The sequence below is a fragment of the Amphibalanus amphitrite genome, unplaced genomic scaffold (assembly GCF_019059575.1).
Source record: "Amphibalanus amphitrite isolate SeventyFive unplaced genomic scaffold, NRLGWU_Aamphi_draft 000412F_arrow, whole genome shotgun sequence".
NCBI lineage: Eukaryota > Metazoa > Arthropoda > Thecostraca > Balanomorpha > Balanidae > Amphibalanus > Amphibalanus amphitrite.
The window spans coordinates 312,605-334,873 of NW_024881906.1; the positions used below are offsets into that span (position 1 = coordinate 312,605).

At 53.9% G+C, this 22,269-nt stretch overlaps 3 protein-coding genes across 6 annotated transcripts in view; 1 reads left to right on the forward strand and 2 right to left on the reverse strand.

The window, feature by feature from the left end:
- Nucleotides 1-96: 96 nt before the first annotated feature.
- LOC122390854 (elongation factor-like GTPase 1) lies at nucleotides 97-19,545 on the reverse strand. Of its 3 annotated transcripts, XM_043384234.1 has the most exons (4): nucleotides 19,275-19,545; nucleotides 18,758-18,900; nucleotides 3,733-4,279; nucleotides 97-3,216 (listed from the first exon to the last, which is right to left on the reverse strand). In XM_043384234.1, the coding sequence occupies exons 2-4, from the start codon at nucleotides 18,769-18,771 to the stop codon at nucleotides 364-366; spliced, it is 3,414 nt and encodes a 1,137-aa protein (XP_043240169.1). In that variant the 5' UTR covers nucleotides 18,772-18,900; nucleotides 19,275-19,545; the 3' UTR covers nucleotides 97-363. The 3 variants fall into 3 exon arrangements, with proteins under 3 accessions (XP_043240169.1, XP_043240170.1, XP_043240171.1); XM_043384235.1 differs by lacking the exons at nucleotides 18,758-18,900; nucleotides 19,275-19,545 and adding an exon at nucleotides 5,478-5,602; XM_043384236.1 differs by lacking the exons at nucleotides 18,758-18,900; nucleotides 19,275-19,545 and adding an exon at nucleotides 5,478-5,516 and having other exon boundaries at nucleotides 3,733-4,300.
- Nucleotides 6,792-9,786, reverse strand: LOC122390855. Of its 2 annotated transcripts, none has more exons than XM_043384237.1 (2): nucleotides 9,393-9,786; nucleotides 6,792-9,115 (listed from the first exon to the last, which is right to left on the reverse strand). In XM_043384237.1, exons 1-2 carry the CDS (start codon nucleotides 9,620-9,622, stop codon nucleotides 7,546-7,548), a joined length of 1,800 nt encoding a protein of 599 aa, XP_043240172.1. In that variant the 5' UTR covers nucleotides 9,623-9,786; the 3' UTR covers nucleotides 6,792-7,545. The 2 variants fall into 2 exon arrangements, with proteins under 2 accessions (XP_043240172.1, XP_043240173.1); XM_043384238.1 differs by having other exon boundaries at nucleotides 9,389-9,539.
- LOC122390858 (LITAF domain-containing protein-like) overlaps nucleotides 19,466-22,269 on the forward strand; it is a 34,240-nt gene continuing 31,436 nt past the window's right edge. The window contains exon 1 of the mRNA XM_043384252.1: nucleotides 19,466-19,576. The gene's annotated coding sequence lies outside the window, so the exon portion shown is untranslated. The remainder of the gene's footprint in view (nucleotides 19,577-22,269) is intronic.

Here is a 22,269-nt window from a genome sequence, read left to right on the forward strand (position 1 = left end):
TCGGAACAGAAAGCATTCGTTCACGTGTATGATCCATTTTCCCTTTCCGTACCAAATAACGCTGGACTTACTGGGAACGAGATAGAAAGGGAACGCTTCTCTGTCACCGTATATTAAATAGACGATGCGATCCATCGAGGTAGGCCCCAACAACAACAAACCACTTTCGTAAAATCATTCCCGCCTGGCTGATCCCGGGACGGTCACAGTGACATCACAATCGAAACCCGCCCCGGTGTTGACCAAGGCACGAAAACATCACGCTCGGCAGTGGCCCCTAGACGGCCCTGGCGGCGGATAAAACGATTTACCAATCCCTCCCTGACTCCCACCTCCTGATTGTTATTGCCGCCCATTCCGCGCCTATTTTTTCCTGGCTAGTGTCCGCTGTTTCTCTCCAAACTCCACAATCTTCTCGTCGACGGCGAGCCCCTTGCGCCTGCGCACGGCGTTCATGTGTCGCCGCGCGGCGTTCTCTGTGTCTGCCTTCTGTCCGTAGAGCAGGTACTCCTCCTCGGTGGTGGGCACCCAGAACGGGTCCGTGTCGAGCGTCTCCCAGTGGCTGAACACGAGCTGCGGCAGCGCCAGACCCGACGTCCCCTTCCGCAGCTCCTGCGCCAGACGGAAGCTCTCCACCACCGGTACGTAGGCGGTGACGCTGAAGCTGTGCGAGCCCTCGTTGCGGTCTCCGTGCAGTATCCGTCCGCCGCGCCGGCCGATGACCGAGTACATGCGGCCCAGCGCCTGGCCGGTCACCTGCACCTGGCAGCGGTACATGGCCGCCATTAGGCGCTGCGGCTGCGCTTGGAACGCCCGCCGACACGCGGTCGACACCGCCGACATGATCTGGCCGCTGAGCGGACCGTGCGCGCCCACACCGTCCTCCTCGTCCGCAGGCTGCAGGGTCAGGGACTCCACCAGGAAACAGACGCCGCGCATCGGCTCCTCGCATAGCGGGCCGGCCGCCGTCGCCAGCTGAAAGCCGTGCACCACGCTGTCGTCGAAGGCAGCCATCGGACCGGTGGGATCACTGGCCCCCTCAGCCGACGGCTCCCACACCGACGGCCGGCTATACTCGGAGGTCGCGTTGATGAGCAGGTTCGGCCCGCAGCGGCGCGGTCCGAAGCTCCACACGCGGTCCACGAGTGGCACCAGCGGGCTGTCTGCGGCGGCCAGCCGGCGGCGCAGCTCGTCTCGGCAGCGGCGCGCGCGGCTCCAGCTCACGGCCGCCGCTGCCGGCGCAGCGCGCTGCTCGCGGCCCAGCAGCTCGTGCAGCTCGCGGCGGTTCTTCTCGCTCAGCTCCGTCTCGCTCTTCTCGGGCTCGCCGTCGGCCTCTCCGTCCGCGGCCGACTCGGAGAGCTGACGCAGCCGGCCGGCGGCGGCGTCCGTCTCTGCAGTCTCCCGCTGCCGCCGCCGCAGCAGACTCGCCAGCAGCTCGGCGTTCGCGTCCAGCAGCTCGGTGGCTTCTGTCGGCAGCGGCACGGCGCGCACGGCCAGCACGGCGCGTCGGCCCGGCGTGGTGACCTCCACCAGTCCCCCCGTCGACTCCGGGTCCTCGGCCCGCTCCTCGATCGCCTCATTCACCATGTCCGTCTTGGGCGGCTCGACGATTGTCTCTCGGAACGGCACGATCGGCTCGGAGGCATTGATTTCAACGCCGGCGAACCGCTCTCGGAGATCGTCCAGACAGCGCTGCAGGTGCACCTCACCAGCCGTGGTGAGCACGTGCTCGCCGCTCTCCTGCACGGTGACTCGCACGCAGCCGTCCGCCTGGTTCAGCAGCCGCAGTCCGGCCACCAGTCGCGGCAGGTCGGCCGGCCGCGCCGGCTCCACGGCCACGCGCACGATCGGCACTACGGCAGAGCTAAGTTCCGAGAAGGCGGGGCACGCCGGCGTGGAGGCGAGTGTGGCTGACTTCAGGACGTGGTCTGCCAGGCCGCCGATGCCGACCACGCAGCCGGCCGGCGCCTCGGTGAGTTCCTCCAGAGCGCGGCCCATCAGCAGGTAGAGCGGGCCCACCGTGCACTCAGTGATGTGCTGTCCGGCCGCCAGCTCGGCCAGGGAGGCGGCCGTGGCCACCGCACCGGCCGCTGCCAGCTCCTGCAGCGCAGCGGCAGGATCGTGTTTGGGTCCCAGCACCAGCAGTCGCCGGCCGGGTCGCAGTGTGCCGGAGAACACGCGCGCGAACGCCACAAACACTTCCTTGGGGTCGGCGGCGGCCGGCTCGGGGGTCTGCTCAGCGGCGGCGGCCGACTGGCGCAGCGCCGCTACCTGCTCCTCCGACAGCGGCACGCCCGCCGATGCGTCGTTGTCGGGCGTTCCCTCGGCTGCTGCGGCTGCGGCGGCGGCTGCCCGCTCCGCGTGTCTGCGGCGTGCCTCCTCGCGGCGGCGCTCCATCTCCTCAGCAGTCAGCGGACGGGCGCGATTCTCCGGCAGCTCGCTCCGGTCCACGGCCACCATCTTGGACACAAACACGATCACGGGGGCTTCCTCGGCGGCGTCACAGCGCGTGAAGAGCTCGCGCAGCGCGCGGGTCTCGTCCGGCAGCTGGTCGAACTCAACGCCGCGGCCAGCCAGCAGGCGCTCGGCGCGCTCCTCGGAGAGACTGGACGCGGCCGGGAGGCGCGCCACCACCATATCGAGCACAGCCGGCGCCAGCGGCAGCCACTGCGAGAACACAGCCTGTAGCTGGACGCGCGGGTCGGTCGAGCGCATGTCTCGCGGCGACACGGTCAGCTTCAGCCTGGAGATTATCTTCTCGGTCATATCTTTATCGCGGCGCACGGCGATCGCCTCGTACGCGGCCCACACGTTCTGCAGGATGAACTGGACAAACAGCGGCACCTTGGCCTTCTCCTGGGCGCCCTTCATGATCCGCTTGGTCTTGGCGTTGAGGTAGAAGTCTCCCCAGAGCGTCTTGTTGAGTACCTCTTCGCGGATGCCGAGTTTCTCGCTGTAGATGCGGCTGAAGTGGCGGATGCCGAAGCCCCAGCCGTCGTAGGCGCTGGCGAAGAGCACGTTGCCGGCATCTGGTGAGAAGTAGACGCTCGAGTCGTCGGCGTCCTCGAGGCCGGTGGACCAGTCGGACACGTCTCGGGTGGCCGGGTCCTGTTCGGCGTCGGCCGGGGAGGGGTCGGGCCGCGGCGCGGCGGCCGGCCGCTCCAGGAACTCAGTGGTGAACAGCTCAGCCATGACGGCGTTCACCTGTTCCAGCACCTGACGGACGGCGGACGGTCATAGTCAGACAACACGCATCGAACATATCTTCGGCCCACTCATCTGCTCGCCGAAATAGAAGTGTATTCTTCAGTCATGTATACGATATTGCATGAGTCACGATAATCAAGTAATTGTATAGGCACGGTCACGGAATTCCAAGACAAACTAAACGTAAAAAGCCAGCATCAAATGTCTACTATGAAGCAGAACCGGCGAAACACCCGTGTGTTTCTAATTCTTACATTGAGCGGAATAGTTTCCGAGAGATGCAACTGACGCTGTCAGTCTGGCTGAAGAGAGAGTTGATCGCTATGTTAACTGTTTCACCTACAGGTATGTTAGTAATCAAACTTTTAATGTCAAAACTTTCAATGAATTTACGATTAAAAAAAGCTACGAGTTCGTTACGGATAAAAGCTTTCACATTTTCCGAAGATATGGTTATGGCCGTTTTGACATTGAAAGTTTGTTTTCTAATTCTCAAATCTCATATCGTTCCCGTCGATTCCGTACCTGCGTCAGGTGGACGTGCGCGCTGAGCGGCGTCAGGCCCAGCTCCAGCACCAGCCGGTCGATCTTGTTGAGCACCAGCACGGGCCGGATGCCCTCGGTCCAGGCCTGTCGCAGCACCACCTCCGTCTGGGCGCACACGCCCTCCACCACGTCCACCAGCACCAGCGCGCCGTCGCACAGCCGCACCGCCGTGCTCACCTCCGACGAAAAGTCCACGTGGCCCGGCGAGTCGATCAGGTTCACCAGCTGGTGCTGGCCGGCCGGGTCGGTGTGGTGCAGCGCGATCGCCGAGCTCTTCATGGTGATGCCGCGCCGCTGCTCGTCGGGCCGGCTGTCCAGGTAGCGCAGCCGGCCGGCCAGCCGCGGCGAGATGACGCCGTTGCTGGCCACCAGAGCGTCAGCCAGCGTCGTCTTGCCGTGGTCGACATGCGCCAGGATGCAGATGTTGCGCACGCGGTCTGGGTGTCGCTGCAGCGCGGCCAGCTGTGCGGCCGACACCGTGCGCGGCATAGCGGTAGAGGGACGGCACAGGCGGGCCGCGGACTCACTGGTCACAGAAGGGGCACTACTTGAGGACACAGGCAGAGGTGGGCGTTAGTCTCAAGGCAGCCGGCTGGGAAGAAAATACACTCTAGGCCTCTTAGGACTTTGATTATGCTTTCAGATGATGCAGCTCAAAACAATGGACATTTTACTATTGAAGACAATGGGTTTGTAGAAAATATGAAGCCACATAGCATAATACTTTATAGGTAGTATACTGGGGAAAACATCAGAATCTGAGGTGTGACTGGTGTGAGTGAGACACAAGCTGTTGAAAGGTAGCATCAAATAGATCAAAACTTTCATAAACAGCTGAAAACTGACAAATTGCTGTTTTCATTTCTTTTCATGCTAAAAACATGTAAGGAGCCTCTGAATATAATTGGTAACACTGATAAACAGTGCACATGGTTTTGTTGCTTCATGGGCCATTAGAGTAGTATGAAGCTTCAGAATCTGAGGAGATACTTAAGCAGTTAGCACTCAAGTAAGCAAGATAGGCTGCCACTGTTCATAATTCAAATCTGATGTTAAGACCTTAACCTATCCAAAAAAAAAAATCATGTTCAGGATCTACCTACTTCATAGCTTCATGGAGCTAACTTATAAGGAAGCCACCACAAAAAAAATGGTGAAAAATATAAGCAATTGAGATGAGTAAGTGATGATTAATAACAAAATGTCAAAAAACAATTCCAATGTGCAGCAGCATCACAGACCCCTAAATACCATTTTGACAGTTGAAGGCTGAAGCCAATGAGCATGAAATGCAGCTTCATAATATAAGGAATAATGCAACAACAGTTTATGAACAAACAATATTGCTTGACTGAAATTTGATTTTGAATTGAATTGCCTATTTCAAATTTGAATTATGTGTGCTAACCGTCAGGTCTTCCAATTTTATCAGCTTAAGCCACAGGTCCCACCCATAGTAGGGAGCCATCCATGAATAAATAATTTACAAAACTTGTTCTCGACTATCAAAAACTAATGCTGGGAAAATTTACAAGAATGGCTTTGAAGCTTGATATCCTGATTCCTGGAATTAGCCATATAAAAGAGCCCCACCAATAGGCAATCTTCAGAACTGACGTCCGTGCTATAGCTCACAGGCTCGTAACATGCTATCAAATTCCACGCCCTATTAATTCAAGAAAATTTGGAAAATACACCCAAAGAACTGAAGCTGCATAACGCACCACACTTCCATCCACCATCTGCAACGTTTCGATTGCACAACAATTTGTCGAGCATCGCAGCGTGCTGAACCTTTGCTAAAAAACTTAAATTGTATTCAGTTCTTGCTGCCATTTAATTTCAACAACGCGTTTGCCAGAAGTGATTCGTGGACATCTGTTAAATCGAGCGCTGGTAGCAGCAATTATTGCTATTGAGCATTAATGAAAAGTCTCACCCTCGTCAGAATTGTAAAAAAAATTATGTGAGGTTTTCAGTCCCGCCATCTAGCGATAAATTATCAAAGTAGCATTTTCACGTCTACCGCAGAGGGCAGAGCAAGGCTCTAAAGTCTAAATACAGGACAATACAGGACAGAGAAACTTTGGGAGAGGGCACATCCAAGGCCCTAAATACACATCACATCATGACACATCAGGTGCCTATATTCGAGATTCTGTACTGACCCGTACGCCCTGCACATGAAGGGGCGGCGGAATGGGGAGGGCACCGTGCCCCCCTCTGATTTTGGCATTCTAACATTGGCCCTATGGGCGTTGGATTGAAAGAATGGGACCAAAAGTCGGCAGTGCCCCCCCCCGGCCCCCCTTAATTAAAGGTGTTCCGCCGCTACTGCAGCCAACCCACCCATCGTAGAGGAGTAGGACCTATCTCAACAGGCCTACTCAGGTCGGATAGGGTAACCGCCCAGCTCGGAACAGGGAATTCGATCCTGACTGAGGCGTGAAGGCTCCGCGCGTCATGAGGAGGAACAGCGACCGCATTTTCCCAAAGCCTGGTCGGCTAAACGAAGCCGTTCCGCCCCTAACTCCCCTATCCTGGCGACTCCTGCTCCATGGGGATGGGCGCGACCGCCCCGTCCCCGACTGTCTCCGCCGGTCGGAGATATATTGCCTTCAACTGAATCTTATTCGGAGGAGGCTGGTGTCTACTCCACCGGTCCGTAATCTGCCTCAAGATGGGACAGGAAACCGGCAAAATGCTTGCAGCAGCTCGCCCTCAGGCACCTACTTTCAGCCAGACTGCGATTTGCTGCCATTTGTTGATGCAGGGGACAGCAGCGTGACCCATTGACGTTGCTCAGTTCGATCAGTCTCGCTCCCTGTTGACCACATGAATACATATGGACATATGAAACGGCCTAAGCCCACTGAGATAGCGACGTGATCCGCAACACGACGCACTAGTCGCGCGCCCAACGGGAAACAGCCAGATGTTCGATTGAGCCGGTGAATGATTTTACACTGGTACGTCGGGTTATTAGTTAAGTAATCAGTAATCTTGCCTCGGACCCAAGGCAGAAAACAAACGAATCATAACATTAAAACGTATTTTTTTCCAACAAGGCTTCGCCTGGCAGGTACATCAATACTTCCATTGCAGTCCACTGACTGCGTAAATGATGCAATGCATAAATGAAAGCGCAAAATACTAGTATCAAGCACGCCTGCACGCGATTTCAGAAATGTTCAAAAGCTATGTGAAATAAGTGATGGAACTTGCAAAAACTATGAATAAAACTAGTGCCAAATGGTAGGCGAAATAACGTAGCAGCTTCGCATGTGACACGACGACGAACTGGAACATCAAAGTCAACGAATCGATACCAGAGGGGATGCACTCCAGTCACAGTTGACCGCAACATGGTAAAGGTGAGTAAAGCGAAACTAGTATGCGTGGAACGGTGTTAAAACAGTGCACTGCACAACATGACACTATTGAAGCCGAACAATTGCAACAACACGGCACTTTAAGATACGGGTGACGAATGTACAACAAACACCCACCACACCACTGCCGAACGGGAGTTTCGAATTCTGTTCTTTTATCCAGCAACAGTGAGCCCGCACGTTTAAAACTTGTCATCAGCTGAAAGCATCGCAGTCCTAAAAGCTCTCCTTCAAAGCACAAGCCAGTTTATAAAACGTATTCCCTTGCCTTCCGAAGCCGAAGATCCGAAGCACAAGCCAGTTTATAAAACGTATTCCCTTGCTTTCCGAAGCCATAATCTCTGTCCATCATCCCGGGTGACCCGTCTCTGGCGATGGGCTGTTCGCTCGTCAGTCCGCACTACCGCACCCTGGCCCTCTTGGCGGTCGGTTTCTTGGCGCCCTGGCCGAGCCAGCCGAACAGCGTGTTGGCCTCCAGCCGGACGGCGTGCTGGACACGCATGTACTGCAGGGTGTAGGCGACGCGCGACTGCTCGCTGTGGCCCGGGTCCAGCTCGGCGTACACGGCCAGCGCCGCTTGGCGTCGGCCCTCCTCCGACAGCGGCGCCGGCTCGGCGGCGGCGGCAGCCGGGCCGGCCCCGCGGCGGCGCGCGGCCTCCACCAGCCGGTACACCACGCCCGAGGACACGTCGTGGCCGTAGCGCATCTTGGCATAGCGGCAGGTGAGCGAGACGCGGCTCTGCTCCGTCTGGGAGCCGTTCAGCTTCTGGAAGAAGGCCACCAGCTGGTCGGACTCGGGCTGCGGCAGGTGGCCGGCCGTCTGGCGGGAGGGGCTCGGCGGACCGGCTGCCGGCTCCGGCTCCGGAACGGTAGGCGCCGCGCCGTTGTCCGTAGTCTCCACCTCCATCGGAGTCGGAGTGAGCGAGCGGTTGCGTTTACCGCGCCTGGCAGTGGCGGGCGCCGCGCGGGGAGCGCGAGTGGGAGCGGTGCGCGAGGCACGAGCGGGAGGAGCAGCGGCGGCGACAGCGCGTGCGGCGGACGCAGCGACCGCCTCCTCGTGGGTGACGGCGCCGCGCGGTGGCTTCTGCTTGGCAGCGGTGGTGCGCTTGGCGGCGGCGGCGGTACGTTTGGCGGCGGCCGCGGCCTGGACTCGCGGCAGGACGGTGTGCAGGGCCGTGCCGAGCGCCGGTGTCGGCACGTCCTCCAGACTGGAGTCGAGCGCCGTCTCCGGGAGGCGCATGTCCTCGTCGGCCAGCGACTGGGATGCCTCCAGCAGACTGCGCTCCACCCGGTCCAGCTTGTCTCGGAACCGCTCCAGCTCGTCTCCGATGGAGCCCGCCGGCGGCTCGTCGTTCTCGGCGGCCCGCGGCAGCACTGCCACCGTCCGGCGCCGGTTGGCGGCCCCGCGGCCCTCCGGCAGCCCAGCCGCGGCACTGACGGCTGCCGGGGCCTCGGCCCGGGCCGGAGCCGACTTCACGTAGCTGAAGACGTACAGCAGCTGTGACACCGCCGTCGGGTCCCGCACTCCGGCGGTGCTTGTGTAGATCAGTCGGCTGTCAAACTTTACAAAGGCAAAGTGGGCGCGCACAGCGTGCAGCAGTGCCTCAGCATACTGGCGCTGGTCAAAGAGGCTGGAGCAGCCATTGGCTGGCAGGTCAGTTGGTCGCACCTCGCATAGAGGCACCACACCACACAGCTCCTGCTGGGTTTTTGCAGATAGACCTGCCACCACATCTGTCACACCTTGTGTGACTGGCACATTGGCCATCTCCAGCTTGAACATGGTGACTGTGTCATCGACAACACCCCGCACTAGCTCCACCAGCTGCTCCACAGCTTCATGGAAGGTGGATGGCAACAATGGCAGGCTGCCATCCCCACTGCCTGGCCCGGCTGTAGGTGCGACTGTACTGTTCCCATGTACTGCAGCACTTCGGGAACCTCGTACTGTCTTTTTCTTGGGAGGCATACTGTGGAAAGAAAATGAAAATTAAAATAAATTGAACATTATTGGAGAAATAACCATGCAGAAACAAAATCAGTTTTACATGCAATGTTGGACACTCGTCTTAACTTTTAAATTAAAAATATCGCATCTTTCAAAGTTCAATAAATAAGAGCTTGCCTGCCTACATACACACTGTAAGTAAAACCACATGAAACGCACATGATATGCATTGATATATTTTCGCGTAACGAAATGACCCCCTGGTATCATGATATGCATTGAATTGAATGCTTACTTACGTCCGTAGTAGCTCGTTTCCAATAACAAAATTTCGCAATACGAAACTTCCCCAGTGACCTAAAATCGGTAAAGTGGCAATTGATCGTAACTTGCTGAAGCCTAACTTCGAAATTGCCGTTACAAAAAAAATGCTGGCGCGGGGGACTATTAAAGCATCCAAGAGCGCAGCATCCAAAATACGCAACAACCAAAACCGCAGCATCCAGTGATCAAAACCTCCAAATAACATCCAAAATCGGCCCTTTTGGGAGCATTCAGAGCATCCAAGAGCGAAACATCCAAGGATGCAGAATCCAAAACCGTATCATCCAAAATGGCAGCACGAGAATATCTGAGAATCGTATCATCCAAAGACGGTTCATCCAAGAGCGAAACATCCAAGCATGCAACATCCAGAATCGTATCATCCAAAACAATACAGAAAAGATGGAGCCACTCAAGAGACTCAGTAGCGCCACCTGGCATATGTGTTATAAACTATTAGTTTTAGGCTTGCTTGACAGGTGGCGAATGCGTCGTGTTTAGCGGCACATCTTCACGATGTGACGTCACTAGGTAATATGACGCCACTAGGTATTATACAGTGGATCCCGCTTATATTTATTAACAACCAGAGCCGACTGCCGGTGGCTGCTCTGTGCTCCCACCGCCGCCGCCGCCGCCGCCACTAGCTGTCTCCCGCCAAATAGCAGGAAAGCGCGGGAACCAAAAGCGCGCCAAATCGGCGCGCCGCGTGCTAGCTCTTCGCTCGCTAGGTGCAGCTGCACTTGCCGCCGGCTGCGCGCCGCGTGGCAACTCGTTGCTCGGCCGGTACAGACAGGGCCTATTTTAACATGTTAACTGGGGTGGCAAAACCCACCCCAGTGGTGCGGTTTTCCACCCCAGTCGTCTTGCTTTGCCACCCCAGTGCAAAACAGCCCAAAAGTCTGCCCACAGATATTGGCTGCCGACAATCACGGAGGCGACACATTCTTGGGGCGAACTCAGCTTGACAGGGGGAAAAGGGCTCACTGAGGCGCCACCACCACCAATGGGATGCCCTCTCACTACTGGGGGCGCCCTGCCGCAACTGTGGCGCCCTACTTTTTTATAAATTTAGCTTGAATGTTTGAATGGACGGATTGACAGAGCCGGAGCCCACGCTAAGCAGAGCTTGTTGCGTAGACCCCGACCCCTACTGTCTGATCGCGCAATTCCGGGTAACGGAATAATTTAGATGCCTAAGTTTAACGTGCCCTTCAAAGCCGGACACAACCTGTCCCACTCAACTGACTTCAACTGGCTGCGGCTGCTCCCACCAACCGCAGACCATCCCCGTCAGGAGTCTCAAATATCGAGCACCGGAGCGACTCGAACCCGGGCTCTCACTACCGGGAGTCCGGTGCTCTACCAACTGAGCTATGGGACTCTCTAATTCGATTGGGACACACTACCGGCAATGGGGCGCCCTACCAGCACTTGGGCGCCTACCACGACTGAAGAGCCCTATCAACATTCGGGCGCCCAGACACGATTGGGGCGCCACACCACTACTGGGGCGCCAACTGCACCTTTGGGAGCCCTATCAGTATCGGCCGCAAAATTAAATTTGTCATGTGGCTATGAGACAGGCCGTGTGATCAACAATGGATTTTCAAACGCACGTGCACGCATTGCTTCTGACGAGGGTATTTCCAAGAGAAAAATCTGGCGGGCGGCGGTTTAACCCGCGCCCCACTGGGGGTCCTGGATTTCCACGCCCTGCTGGGGGGGGGGGGGCGGGGATTTGAACACCCCCCTTCTAAGTCGGCTCCTGGGCCAAGTAGCGACACGCGGTAAGCGGCATCCGAAAGGACGTCAAAAACCATGACGAAAATACCCACTTGTTATTTTTTTAGGTCAGGTCAAAGGTCAGGTCACCAAAGGTCATCAAAGGTCAAATTTTGTTATTTCAACATTTTTCGAAACTGCCGACGGACAACTCGGGAACCAATAGAGCTACAGCGCCGCGGAAAAGCGCAATCGATAGCTCTTTTACAGGGCTTTCTGAATAATGTTCTCAGGTTTGACCTCAGGTCAACGGTTTAGCCTCCAGAGTGCAAAAACTTCGTTTTCTTCAATAACTTTTGACTCAAGAGAGACACGACAGTATTTTTGCCAGCATGGTGTTCCTCTCGTCTAGACGCGTCGAATGAACTATAATTTGACCTTGAAAGGTCAACTTGAAAATTTGACTACAGGTCAAGGTAATGACCTGACCGGAAAAGGTCGTGCTGCATATCAGTCGATCCGCAACGTCGAGCCGAACACATCTAAGGCGTTTTCATCGCTCTAGCTTGCCTCTATCAGAAGTTATTAGCGAAAAACTGTTAGATACCATTCGTGACCTGATATGACCTCGGGGGCATAACGAGGGGTCACGGGTGCCATTTTCTGGTTCAGCGTGTCATGTTAACTCGTAATTTAGTGTTTGAAAATGTTTAGAATGGCGTTCGTCTAAAAGAGGCGCTTTTCAATTTTCTCCCATTGACTTATACCTAATGGAGAGGTCGAAAAATTGACCTGACCTTAGGTCATCGATATCGAAATTTCAAGATAAAGTGACCTCGAGTGACGCCGGCTGCTTGGTATGGGAAGGTGTTTATCATGGACGGATCGGGGGGGGGGGAATTTGAGGGCCATCGGCATAAGCAGTAAAAGTTCTCTGACGAAAGGGGGTTGCACCATGCACAGCCGACTTTTGGCTTAATTCTTTCCATGCATCGCCCGAAAGGGCTATGTTAGAAAAAAAAACTATGCCAACAAAGGCCTCCAGACACTTTCCCGAAACGTTAGTCCTTACGTACTACCGTCACAAAGAAAAGATTCTGAGACTCGATTGCGACGCCCCCCCCCCCCCATCGAAATGCTGCGCACAGCAGTATTTCGGTGGGGGGGGGGGGCGCCAACACAAGAGACAGGGGCGCCACCACCAGGGGCGGATCCAAGGGGGGGGGGGGTCACATGGGTCATGGCCCCCCCTTGAGGCCCGGGGGCCCAAAGACCTGCCAGGGGCACCACCGGCCTATCAGGGGTATCACAGTCCTGACAGGGGCACCACAGGACCGCCAGGGGCACCACAGGCCTAGCAGGGACACCACGGGCCTGGTGCCCCTGGGCCCTGACAGGACTGTAACGCCCCTGACAAGCCTGAAGTGTCCCCGGTAGGCACGTGGTGCCCCTGACAGGCCTGAGGCGCCCCTGCAAGGGCGGTGGTGCCCCTGGCAGGCCTGTGGTGTCCATGGCAGGCCTGTGGTGCCCTTGCTAGGCCTCTGGTGCCCCTGACAGGCTTGTAATGCCCCTGGAAGGACTGTGGTGCCCCTGGGCCCTGACAAGCCTGAAGTGTCCCTGACAGGCCAGTGGTGCCCTTGCTAGGCCTGTGGTGCCCCTGGCAGGCCTCTGGTGCCCCTGACAGGCTTGCGGTGCCCTTGGAAGGACTGTGGTGTCCCTGGGCCCTGACAAGCCTGAGGTGCCCCTAACAGGCCCGTGGTGCCCTTGTTAGGCCTGTGGTGCCCCTGGCAGGCCTCTGGTGCCCTTGCTAGGCCGCTGGTGCCCCTGGCAGGCCTCTGGTGCCCTTGCTAGGCCGCTGGTACCCCTGCGCCCGGAGAGGACTGGTGCCCCTGAAAAGTCTGAAGTGCCCCTCGGCAGGCCCGTGGTGCCCCTGACAGGCCCAAGGTGCCCCTGCGAGGCCGGTGGTGCCCCTAGCAGACCTCTGGTGCCCCTGGCAGGTCTGTGGTGCCCCTGGCAGGTCTGTGGCGCCCCTGGCAGACCTGTGTTGACTGGTGCCCCTGCTAGGTCGCTGGTGCCCCTCACAGACCTGTGGTGCCCCTGGGCTTTGACAAGCCTGAGATGCCTGGCTATGACAGGCTCGTGGTGCCCCTGATAGACCAGTGGTGCCCTTGCTAGGCCTGTAGTGCCCCTGGCAGGCCTCTGGTGCCCCTGCTACCCCTGCGCCCGGAGAGGACTATGGTGCCCCTGAAAAGCCTGAAGTGCCTCTTGACAGGCCCGTGGTGCCCCTGGCCCCTGACAGGCCCAAGTTACCCCTGCGAGGTCGGTGGTGCTCCTGGCAGACCTCTGGTGCCCCTTGCAGGTCTGTGGTGCCCCTGGCAGGCCTGTGTTGACTGGTGCCCCTGCTAGGCCGCTGGTGCCCCTCACAGGCCTGCGGTGCCCCTGGAAGGACTGTGGTGCCCCTGCCCCTAGGGGTGCTCATGGGCCCAACAGGTCCGTTGTGCCCCTGACAGGCCTGTCGTGTATACTTGCTAGACCTGTGGTGCCCCTACTTCCTGGCAGGCCTGTGGTGCCCCTGGCGGGCCTGTGGCGCCCCTACAAGGCCGTAGGTGCCCCTGAAAGGTTTGTGGTGTCCCTGGAAGGACTTTGGTGCCCCTGACAAGCCTGAAGTGTCAAGGACAGACCCTTTAGACGCCAGGGTCAAGTTCGTCGGACTGACAACGATTTGCTTACCTGATAACGTTCCTGGTAAGTACTCACTACTCAGCGTCCACAACATATATACACATAGCATCTATGCACATAGCACATTCATATATACTTGCTTACAATTGGTAAATGTGGTTGTGGCTAAGAGTTAAGATACTGACTAAAAATAAAAATAAAAATAAAAAACTGAAAATGGGGGCACCACCAAAATGAAGTGGACGAAATCCGTTGAGTTTTTAATTTTGGGTATAGGTAGGGGCACCACTTCGATTCATGACCCTCCCGCTTGGAGTTTTCCTGGATCCGCCCCTGGCCACCACTGCCTGGCCACCCCAGTCCAATTGTCTTAAAATAGGCCCTGGGTACAGATGCACTTAAAGCAATGAATTGCGGACAGAGCTGTTAGCTGTTGGCGCCTGGTGGCATTACCGAAAGGTTAGGAGGTCGATGGTATTTGGTTTGATGGATAACTTTACTAGAAGTTATTCGTTGAGGCTGCAGGCAGGGGCGTCGCCACGGATTTTTGACTGGGGGGGACGATCGACAGAGGTGAAATCTAAAAAAAAAAAACGTAAACAACACGGCCAGGCAACCGTGTTTGGGACAACACGGCCAGTTAACTTATCAAGCTAACAGGGTATCAACAAGAGCTTATTATGCCGGGCTTCCCCCGGCTTCCCCCACTGTAGGGTAAGGTGCCTAATTAGCACCCTTTCCTATTTGCGACCTACCTCCCTACAGAAAAGCTGGGAAGATAAATCGGGGTAAAAACAATGTCAAAAGGTCTGCCATACTTTGGTTACCAAACTAAATTCTTTTCCGGTTGTTGGTGCTTCTGGTGAACGTTTTAGGGGAGTTGCGACGAAAATGGCCAGTTTCTTATCCAAAACGTGTGCATTTGGACCCTATCTGATGAAAAGTGATGCACATTAAGATAATGCACCTTTTTTATTCTAAATCGACAATCCTTTTCCAATTGATTGCCGTTTTCCCGTATTGAATCTTGTTACTGTGCACTGCATGGTAGTCAAAAATGTGTCGCAACCCATATTTCCTATTTGCGCCCAACACGGTCGCAAATAGCTCAAGAAGGGAAAGAAAGGAAACAGACAGAAATTAAAATGAGGTGTTGCTGAAGTTTGCGATGTGTGCGGGTGATACCAACTGTCGTCACCGACTGCAGGGGTGCCGATGCCGAATCCAGGGCGGGCCTCGAATATCATGCGAGACAGCCCGCGATATATGGGTTTTCGCCTTATTTTTGCCTTTGGTGCATCACGTGATCAGTTTTCACCTTCATAAAGGCGTTGGACAAACGCTCCTGTTCCAATGATTGAGTGCTTTGCGTATAAGTTGCCTGTTTGGAACCATATTGCAAATTTGCAGGCATCGCATTTTTTTTTTTGCCATTTTTATTATGGGGAAACCCATAGACCCTCAGCGACCCTCACCGTGGTCGTTAATCGGGACGAGTTCCCTATATTGCAATAGTTTGCCAAAATGCTCAGTGCAAATAAATAAGTGGATATTGGTGCAGAAAATGAATGGATTTTAATAGCAAAATGTACGATCTCTTCGAAGATCAAGCCAGTAATACAGTGGCACCCATAGAGCGTGAGCAATGACGGTTCAAATTAAGGGGGTCGCTAATTAGGCACCTTACCCTACAGATCCGTATGTATTCTGAGTTCTCTCATCTAAGAAAAATGATTTAGTGAGATGATGTTTTTCGTACTCCAGCGTAGATGGGTAGCCATTTGGCTTCCACGGTTGACAGTGATGACATCAGTCATCTTTTGCAAGCTCGTTAAAGATTTGGGCTATACGGGGACATCATCTCACGCTCTCAGTCCCAGCGGATAAAAATCAACACCTAAGAAAAATGATTTAGTTAAGAAACTAAGCTCTTGGGAGCGATTACCGTAGCTGAATGTTTTGCATCGAAATTGACCGAACATGACGTCACTCTGACGTTATTTCCGGTTGACCTATGAGAAGCGAAAAAATTTTCATTGGAACACGAGGTGTCAAAGTGATGGAGCCGAAGGTTCAAGGTAGTAGGTAGGGTAAGGGCGGGTAAGAGTACGCGGGCGATAAGAGTACGCATCAGCTGTTTCGGTTGCTTAGCAACGCGGGTTTGTCGAGTTCATGAAGTGACATGAAGCCGTCAGTGCGTGCATGTCACCAACGGAACGTGGGCGTTGAGCGGCGACGCTGTTGAGTTTAAGGCGATGAATATTATTTTCGAGCGTTATGATATTATTATGATATGGTACAATAATTTTGATACTTGGCAGTTGAGATAAGGTACATTTCCGTGATTGTTGTGGGAAACTTGTTAGGTTATCTGGGGAAATACTGTACAGTGCAATATTCTGTTTGCGAAGTTTTGCACAAAGTTTCGGGGTTGTTTTGTGCGCGAATTGCAGGTACGGTAAGAGGACGCACTGTTCAGGAGGGTAAGAGTACGCAGAATTATACATTAAATCGAATATACAGAAATATAGAATTATTAATCTATCGCTCAACGACGTTTGTTTAGAAGGTATATCATCAATGGAGCACTGTGATGCAGATGCGTACCCGAAATTCTTCCAAATACGAGTTATTCTCCTTTTTGATTGTGCATTTTTTAAAAGAAACACACGACATGATTATTTCCTGATTTATAGACTTGAAAGATTTATTTTATGTTTTTCTTTTTGGATACTAGAATTAACTTAAATGCATTCTAAGTTTGAAGTTAAGCATTTGGACAGTGCAAGCTGCATAGGTGTGTGTTCATATGCTTGCGTACTCCACCCGCCTGGCGTGCGTACTCTTACACACCCCATATGGTAAGAGTACGCAAGTGCAACGGTTCAGAAAATGTCGGTTTTAGACCACTTCCATTTACGCTGAAGGATCGTTGCCCCATGGGTTGATGGCTAATTCAATGAACTTTAATATTCCCTATTTGCGAGTTCTTTCCTTCAAATATTAAACAAATGAGAGCAAGAAATCCACTAAGTGCGTACTCTTATACGACTTCACCCTACTGCAAATTCGTGTGCATGGATACGCCCAGTCGTTTAGAAGATGTTGCAGAAAAGCGAGGGGAGTTCTCTGTAGAGTCCCCCCCCCCTTCCCACCCCCAGCGCGGGTTAATGGCAGCCGACCGATTACCTGTACCTACATTTGCAGCCCGATAATTCAACTTAATACGCTTACAGGCAAAGCCTCTGGGCTTCAATCATTATCGTCGCCACGGGGATGGGGGGGGGGGGCAGGCGGGGTAGCTTCCCCGCCCAAGCTCCGACCGTTTTAGCTTAATCGTTTTGAACTCGTTAGACATAAAATTTGTACCATCCTTTTTCCGTCGAGATGGTTCGAAATATGTATTTGATAGGCCTCGGTAGTCGGTAGGTCACTTTCACTATTCGACCCACGTCAAGGTCAGGTCTTGTCTTGACCCAAGCAGGTCTTTTTGCACCTAGCGATCGACATGTCATGACAGTTTGGTACCACACTATTTACTAGTTTTAAGCACCATTATATCGTGGAAAAACTACTTTTTACCATATTTGACCTCAGATGACCTATCCATTTCAGTAAATGGTATCCGGGTCATCCTCACCACTCCAGAGCGAAACTGGCGTGGGGCCAGCTGGGATAACTGGGCTTTTAGGTACCGGTGCGGGGCCCTCAGACTTCGGCCCCAAGAGACCTAAGGGGGCTGGGGCCCTTAAGAGCCGGCGAGAGCCTTTCGATACTGGCCCATGGGGCCCTGAGATAACCTGCAAGATAACACCCGCACGTACAGCCCACCGCTAAAGTAATGTGTGGTTTTACCAATCTCAACGGATGGCTTTGACCGACGATTTTTAAATGCGGACTGATTGAAAAGAAGACGTCAATAGACAAAGTTGTAGCTGCAAGGGTGAAGATACATGTAAGCTACATTTAAAGTCTCGTTGCAGTCTGGCTAATCGTTCCTAGGCTTCAGAAGCAGAACATACCCATGACTGAAACCACACATTACTTCTGCTGTGGACTGTACCTGTTTAGGACTTAAAGTTCCGGTGCGGGGCCATCAGGCTCGGGCTGGGGCCCTCGAGCATCGGGCTCAGACAAGCAAGCGCCTGTGAGAGCCCTTATTAGCCCGCATGAGCCTGCAATGAAATGTGGATGTGCAAAAATTAGTGTTTGCAGTTTGCACACCTTGGGATTTTCAACGTCTGCAAGTGCACATGCCCTGCCTCCCCCCCTCGCCGGAATCCGCAGCCCCATAATCCAAAGTGTTTTAAAGGAAAAGGGCCACCTTCGTGAAATATGAAGATATCGTTGTTTTTCATTTTGACATTATTATTTTTCATTTTCTTTTTAAAACTGGTGCCAGAAGTGCACAATTCGCGAAAAAGTATTTAAAATTATTTAAAGGGACCATCCCACCTTAACATTAGTTTTGAGTTGAGATAGCCAAGTTTGCGGCCAGGCTCAGAAACCACCATTTATCCTGGTCGCAACACCCGCAGCTTTATGGTGTTCAAGAAATTTCTTCCCTTTACTTGCAGGGTGGGACCAGCTTAGTCCCTATCAAAAAAAAAAGAAGGCAGTGCAACAATGTTTGTTACCTTTTGAGAGATCCAGATCTATATCATCAAACGTCGTAATCCACCCGTCCTAAAGTCGGTACGGTGCTCATCCATTGTATCAGATCAGATGCCAAGTGCCGTGATGTCAGCATTGGCCCAAGCTTTCAAGTTAACATTTTCAACAATCAATCGGCATATATGCAAGCTGATTAACTTGAGCATAATCAGGGGAGCTGTATGGGATCTCGGTGGTTCGATCTGGTGTTCCGTGGTCGAGGCGTTGCCTCTCCCGAAGAATCTCAGGTTGGCCTGGATGCCGGTCACCGATGTCTCACCCGAAGAACCTCATGTTGGTCTGAATGCCGTCCACGGGCCGCGTGGTGCCACAGAGCGTGGCCAGTTGGTTGGACTCTCCCCGGCGGGCGGCGTGCAGCGCCCGCAGAAACTGCACGATCTGGCCAGACGACGGCTGACACACCTGAAAAAGATGGATATCGAGGATAAGTTTTGGAGTAGAGTGAGCTACGCTGCTATGGCAAGGGGACTATAAACGATGATGTGCTTCGGGTTCGACGGGGTCAATGTCTGCGGAGTCAGGAGAAATATGATGTTCTTGCTACAGTGCTCTTTCGGAACCCCAATGACTTAAAGAAGAGCAAGAGAAGGAGAGGATTAAATTTATGTATCTTGCGAGTTGCGACACGACGTTAGCTTGAGTCACTTCTTACGTTTGAAAGGTAATGATAAGAACACAACACTAGCTTTCCAGCTTATTTCTTTTCGCAAACGCTATGATATATGAGCACAAAACATTCTACCTATCACCAAATACATCGCCCAGCAGTGACCCACCTTATACTGTTCGCTCTGAAACCGGGCCGGGTAGTGCGTGTACTGCGCCGCTGGGCTGCGTTTGGTCTCGACCCCTGCCGTCGCCCCGGGCCGTCCAGAGGTCACCGGGTCACCGCCGGCGGCCGGCTCGGTCCGCTCGTCAGCTGAGCCTGCCGCCGCCGCCGAGAGGTCGGGCGGCGGGAAGACGGCCGGTACCGAGAGACGGACGGAGGGCAGCGGTCGCGGGGCCGGCGGCCCGGACCAGCAGGGGACGCCGCAGTCCTGGCCGGACCACACTGTGGACGGGAAGAGGCAGAAGGGCGGTGAGTGATGAGCTTGGTGTCCTGACGAAAGGCAGACGGGGCAACGTTGCACTTTCATGGTACAGTTAACATTTGCTTGGGAAATGAATCAATTGAGCGACTGCCTCCAAATCTCCAAAACCAGCTACTAACCTGAATACTGACGCTCGAAGGCGCCGGCATGGTGTAGAACGGCCACGGTCATAAAGACGACGGTGATGGACAGTTCCATGGTGACTGTGTACCTGTTGGAAGTGATTGGTTACATAAATACGGTAACGGATAAACGTTGCCCGAACCTGTCACTATTGTAGCAGGCAGCTGTCAGTTCCTGTTTCACTGTATGCAAGTTGCAAGGTGCCTCTTCGTGCGTCTTTCAACTGGCTATGTCTATTTATTCATTGTTTGGAAGGTAAGCAGCTTTTAAAAGATAAGAAGACATTTTTACCCGAAAAGTAACTGTCCTCTTTATATCACCTTCGAAGTCGAGGCAGGTGCGGTGCTGCCCGCTCGTTAAAACTCCCCCCATAGATGGCAGCACTATTGAGCGCCTGGACAGATACTGTGCCGCATAACTCGCATGTTGCGGTGCAGCATACTCGCCAGGACAGCGCAACTCGCTACAATTCTGCCCATAGATGGCAGCACTACCGTGCGCCTGGACAGATACTGCGCCGGGTCACACGGGTGTTGCGGGCCTGCGGCGCAGCATACCCTGCGGAGTAGGCTGCATGTCGTGCGTAATCCAGACACACACACCCTTCCTGACCGAGCGGCGCCTCAAATGACACCGTATGCTCGCCGTGAATTCATATAAATCCAATATTATTTAAACCAAGAATATGTAGTTTTCAATACTGCTTCGTATACTACATATAGCAATTCGTTTTGACAAAGTTACATAGCTAAGCTGTCGAGCAGACCAGTAATTCATTATCTGAAATGCACACCCTCCTTCGAACCCGAGTCCCGTCGCCCGTCGGCACCTGTTCTCTCACCTGGTGTCGGAGGGCTGCTGGCCGCTGGACTGCCAGTGCCGGCTCTGCGTGCTCTGCTGATATACCGGCTGTCCCGGTGTGGGTGTGGGCGCCACACCGGGCAGCTGTCGGGGACACTGGTCGACCCCTCACGGCCCACTGGCCGCCGCTCGTCCGTCATTTCGCCGTGAGACGTGGTGGCAGTGCGGAGAGGTGACGCCCTAGTGTGGAGAAGGAAATCATGGCCTCCCACTCCCGGATGGAGGCCCCAATACCATATCTCTTCTAACCTCTCTTTTTACCCGTCTGGTCTTCTGTCTGGGTGTCTGGGGCGCCCAGCAACACGGGACCGTCGGCTCTTGGCCGACGGCCACCCGGTCACGTGACGGCGTCCCGACACCCCATAAAAACCTATGTTTCTGTAAATACACCACTCACTTCTCCGCCACCGTCTTTGCCGGACGCAGTGCCGGACCCGTCTCCGAGGGCGGCCTTTCGCCGTCCAACATTGGTGGCAGCGGTGGTGGAGACTTTCGGCAAAAGGTGAGTCCTTACTTTAAAATTATAATTGGCTTGTATTTGGTTGCTATTTGCTTGATATTTGAACCTTCGTTTTATTATTTACTTAGTTCGTGATATTTTTTTTTTTTTCAACAATGCCTGTCATGGAAAGTGCTTCTGGATCTGGATCGGCAATTACTTTCAATATTCACTCTTTGGCATCATTAGTCAACAACTATGACGGAAGCTATCCCATTCAGGACTTTTTACAAGAAATTCGTGAAACTGCTCATCTAGGATCTTGGCCTGATAAAATCACTTTGAAAGTCACAAAATCCAAGCTACAAGGGTCGGTAGCCGAAATGGTGAGAAACCGACATGATTTAAACCATGCCGAAACTTTTGATGACTTTTCTACCCGTTTGATATCTGCCCTACATACTGATAGGCCTGTGTCAGTTCGACTGCAGGACCTAATGACCTGCGTACAACAACCTTCCGAAACAGTCGATGCATACGCAACTCGAATCCGACAAAAGTCTAAAGGCTTAACGGAATGGGACATTTCGACGGAAACAAAAGAATTGAAAAACAAAACAGTTACGGCGACATTCATCAAAGGTCTTCAACCCAAAATTCGTCAGCATGTGCTCCCATTCAACCCTCCGGATTTTGAAACAGCCATTACGCTAGCGAGATCGCAGGAGATCAGCGCCTCTTTTTCATCCGACCCCGTCGACAGCGCTGCATCAGCCGCAACTCAACCCGACAAAAATTTGGCAGACATCCATAAAAGAATTGCAAGTTTGGAACTGTCGGTGGCCCAAAATATGTCACCAAACCGTGGCGGTAGAACTCAGCGTAGAGGTCGCGGTAGAGGCCGTCACCCTTCTCAGCAAAATTTTAGAAATCAACGGCCCTTCCACAGGAGGCATGAAAGCGACCCTCCATCATCAGACCGTCACCACCGCGACTCTTCTTGCCATGGACATCATTCGTGCTGTGATCGGCCAAGCCGGTCCTACTCTCGCTACCGCAACAGATCCCCGAGGTATTCGCGGTCCCCAAGAAACTACGACCGTAGAAACTCTCGATCTCCGAATCATTCGCGCTCACCATCTCCCTCACCATCAAGGAGATACCAGAGCCCAAAAGGGTACCGCTCACGACGCTAGGGGATACGTATGTGAGCGTTGCTTCAGATCGTAAGGCCCATGCAGCAAATCCCCCAGTTTT

Bases quoted from the DNA above. Each gene is read 5' to 3' on its own strand.
- LOC122390854 (XM_043384236.1), bottom strand. The intron at 3,217-3,732 runs GTACGGAATCGA...GCCGTCCGTCAG, and splicing joins CGCACGTCCACCTGACGCAG to GTGCTGGAACAGGTGAACGC.
- LOC122390855 (XM_043384237.1), bottom strand. From the start codon at position 9,622: ATGTTATTTGGAGGTTTTGATCACTGGATGCTGCGGTTTTGGTTGTTG. The intron at 9,116-9,392 runs GTAAGTAAGCAT...TTCTTTCCACAG, and splicing joins GGAAACGAGCTACTACGGAC to TATGCCTCCCAAGAAAAAGA.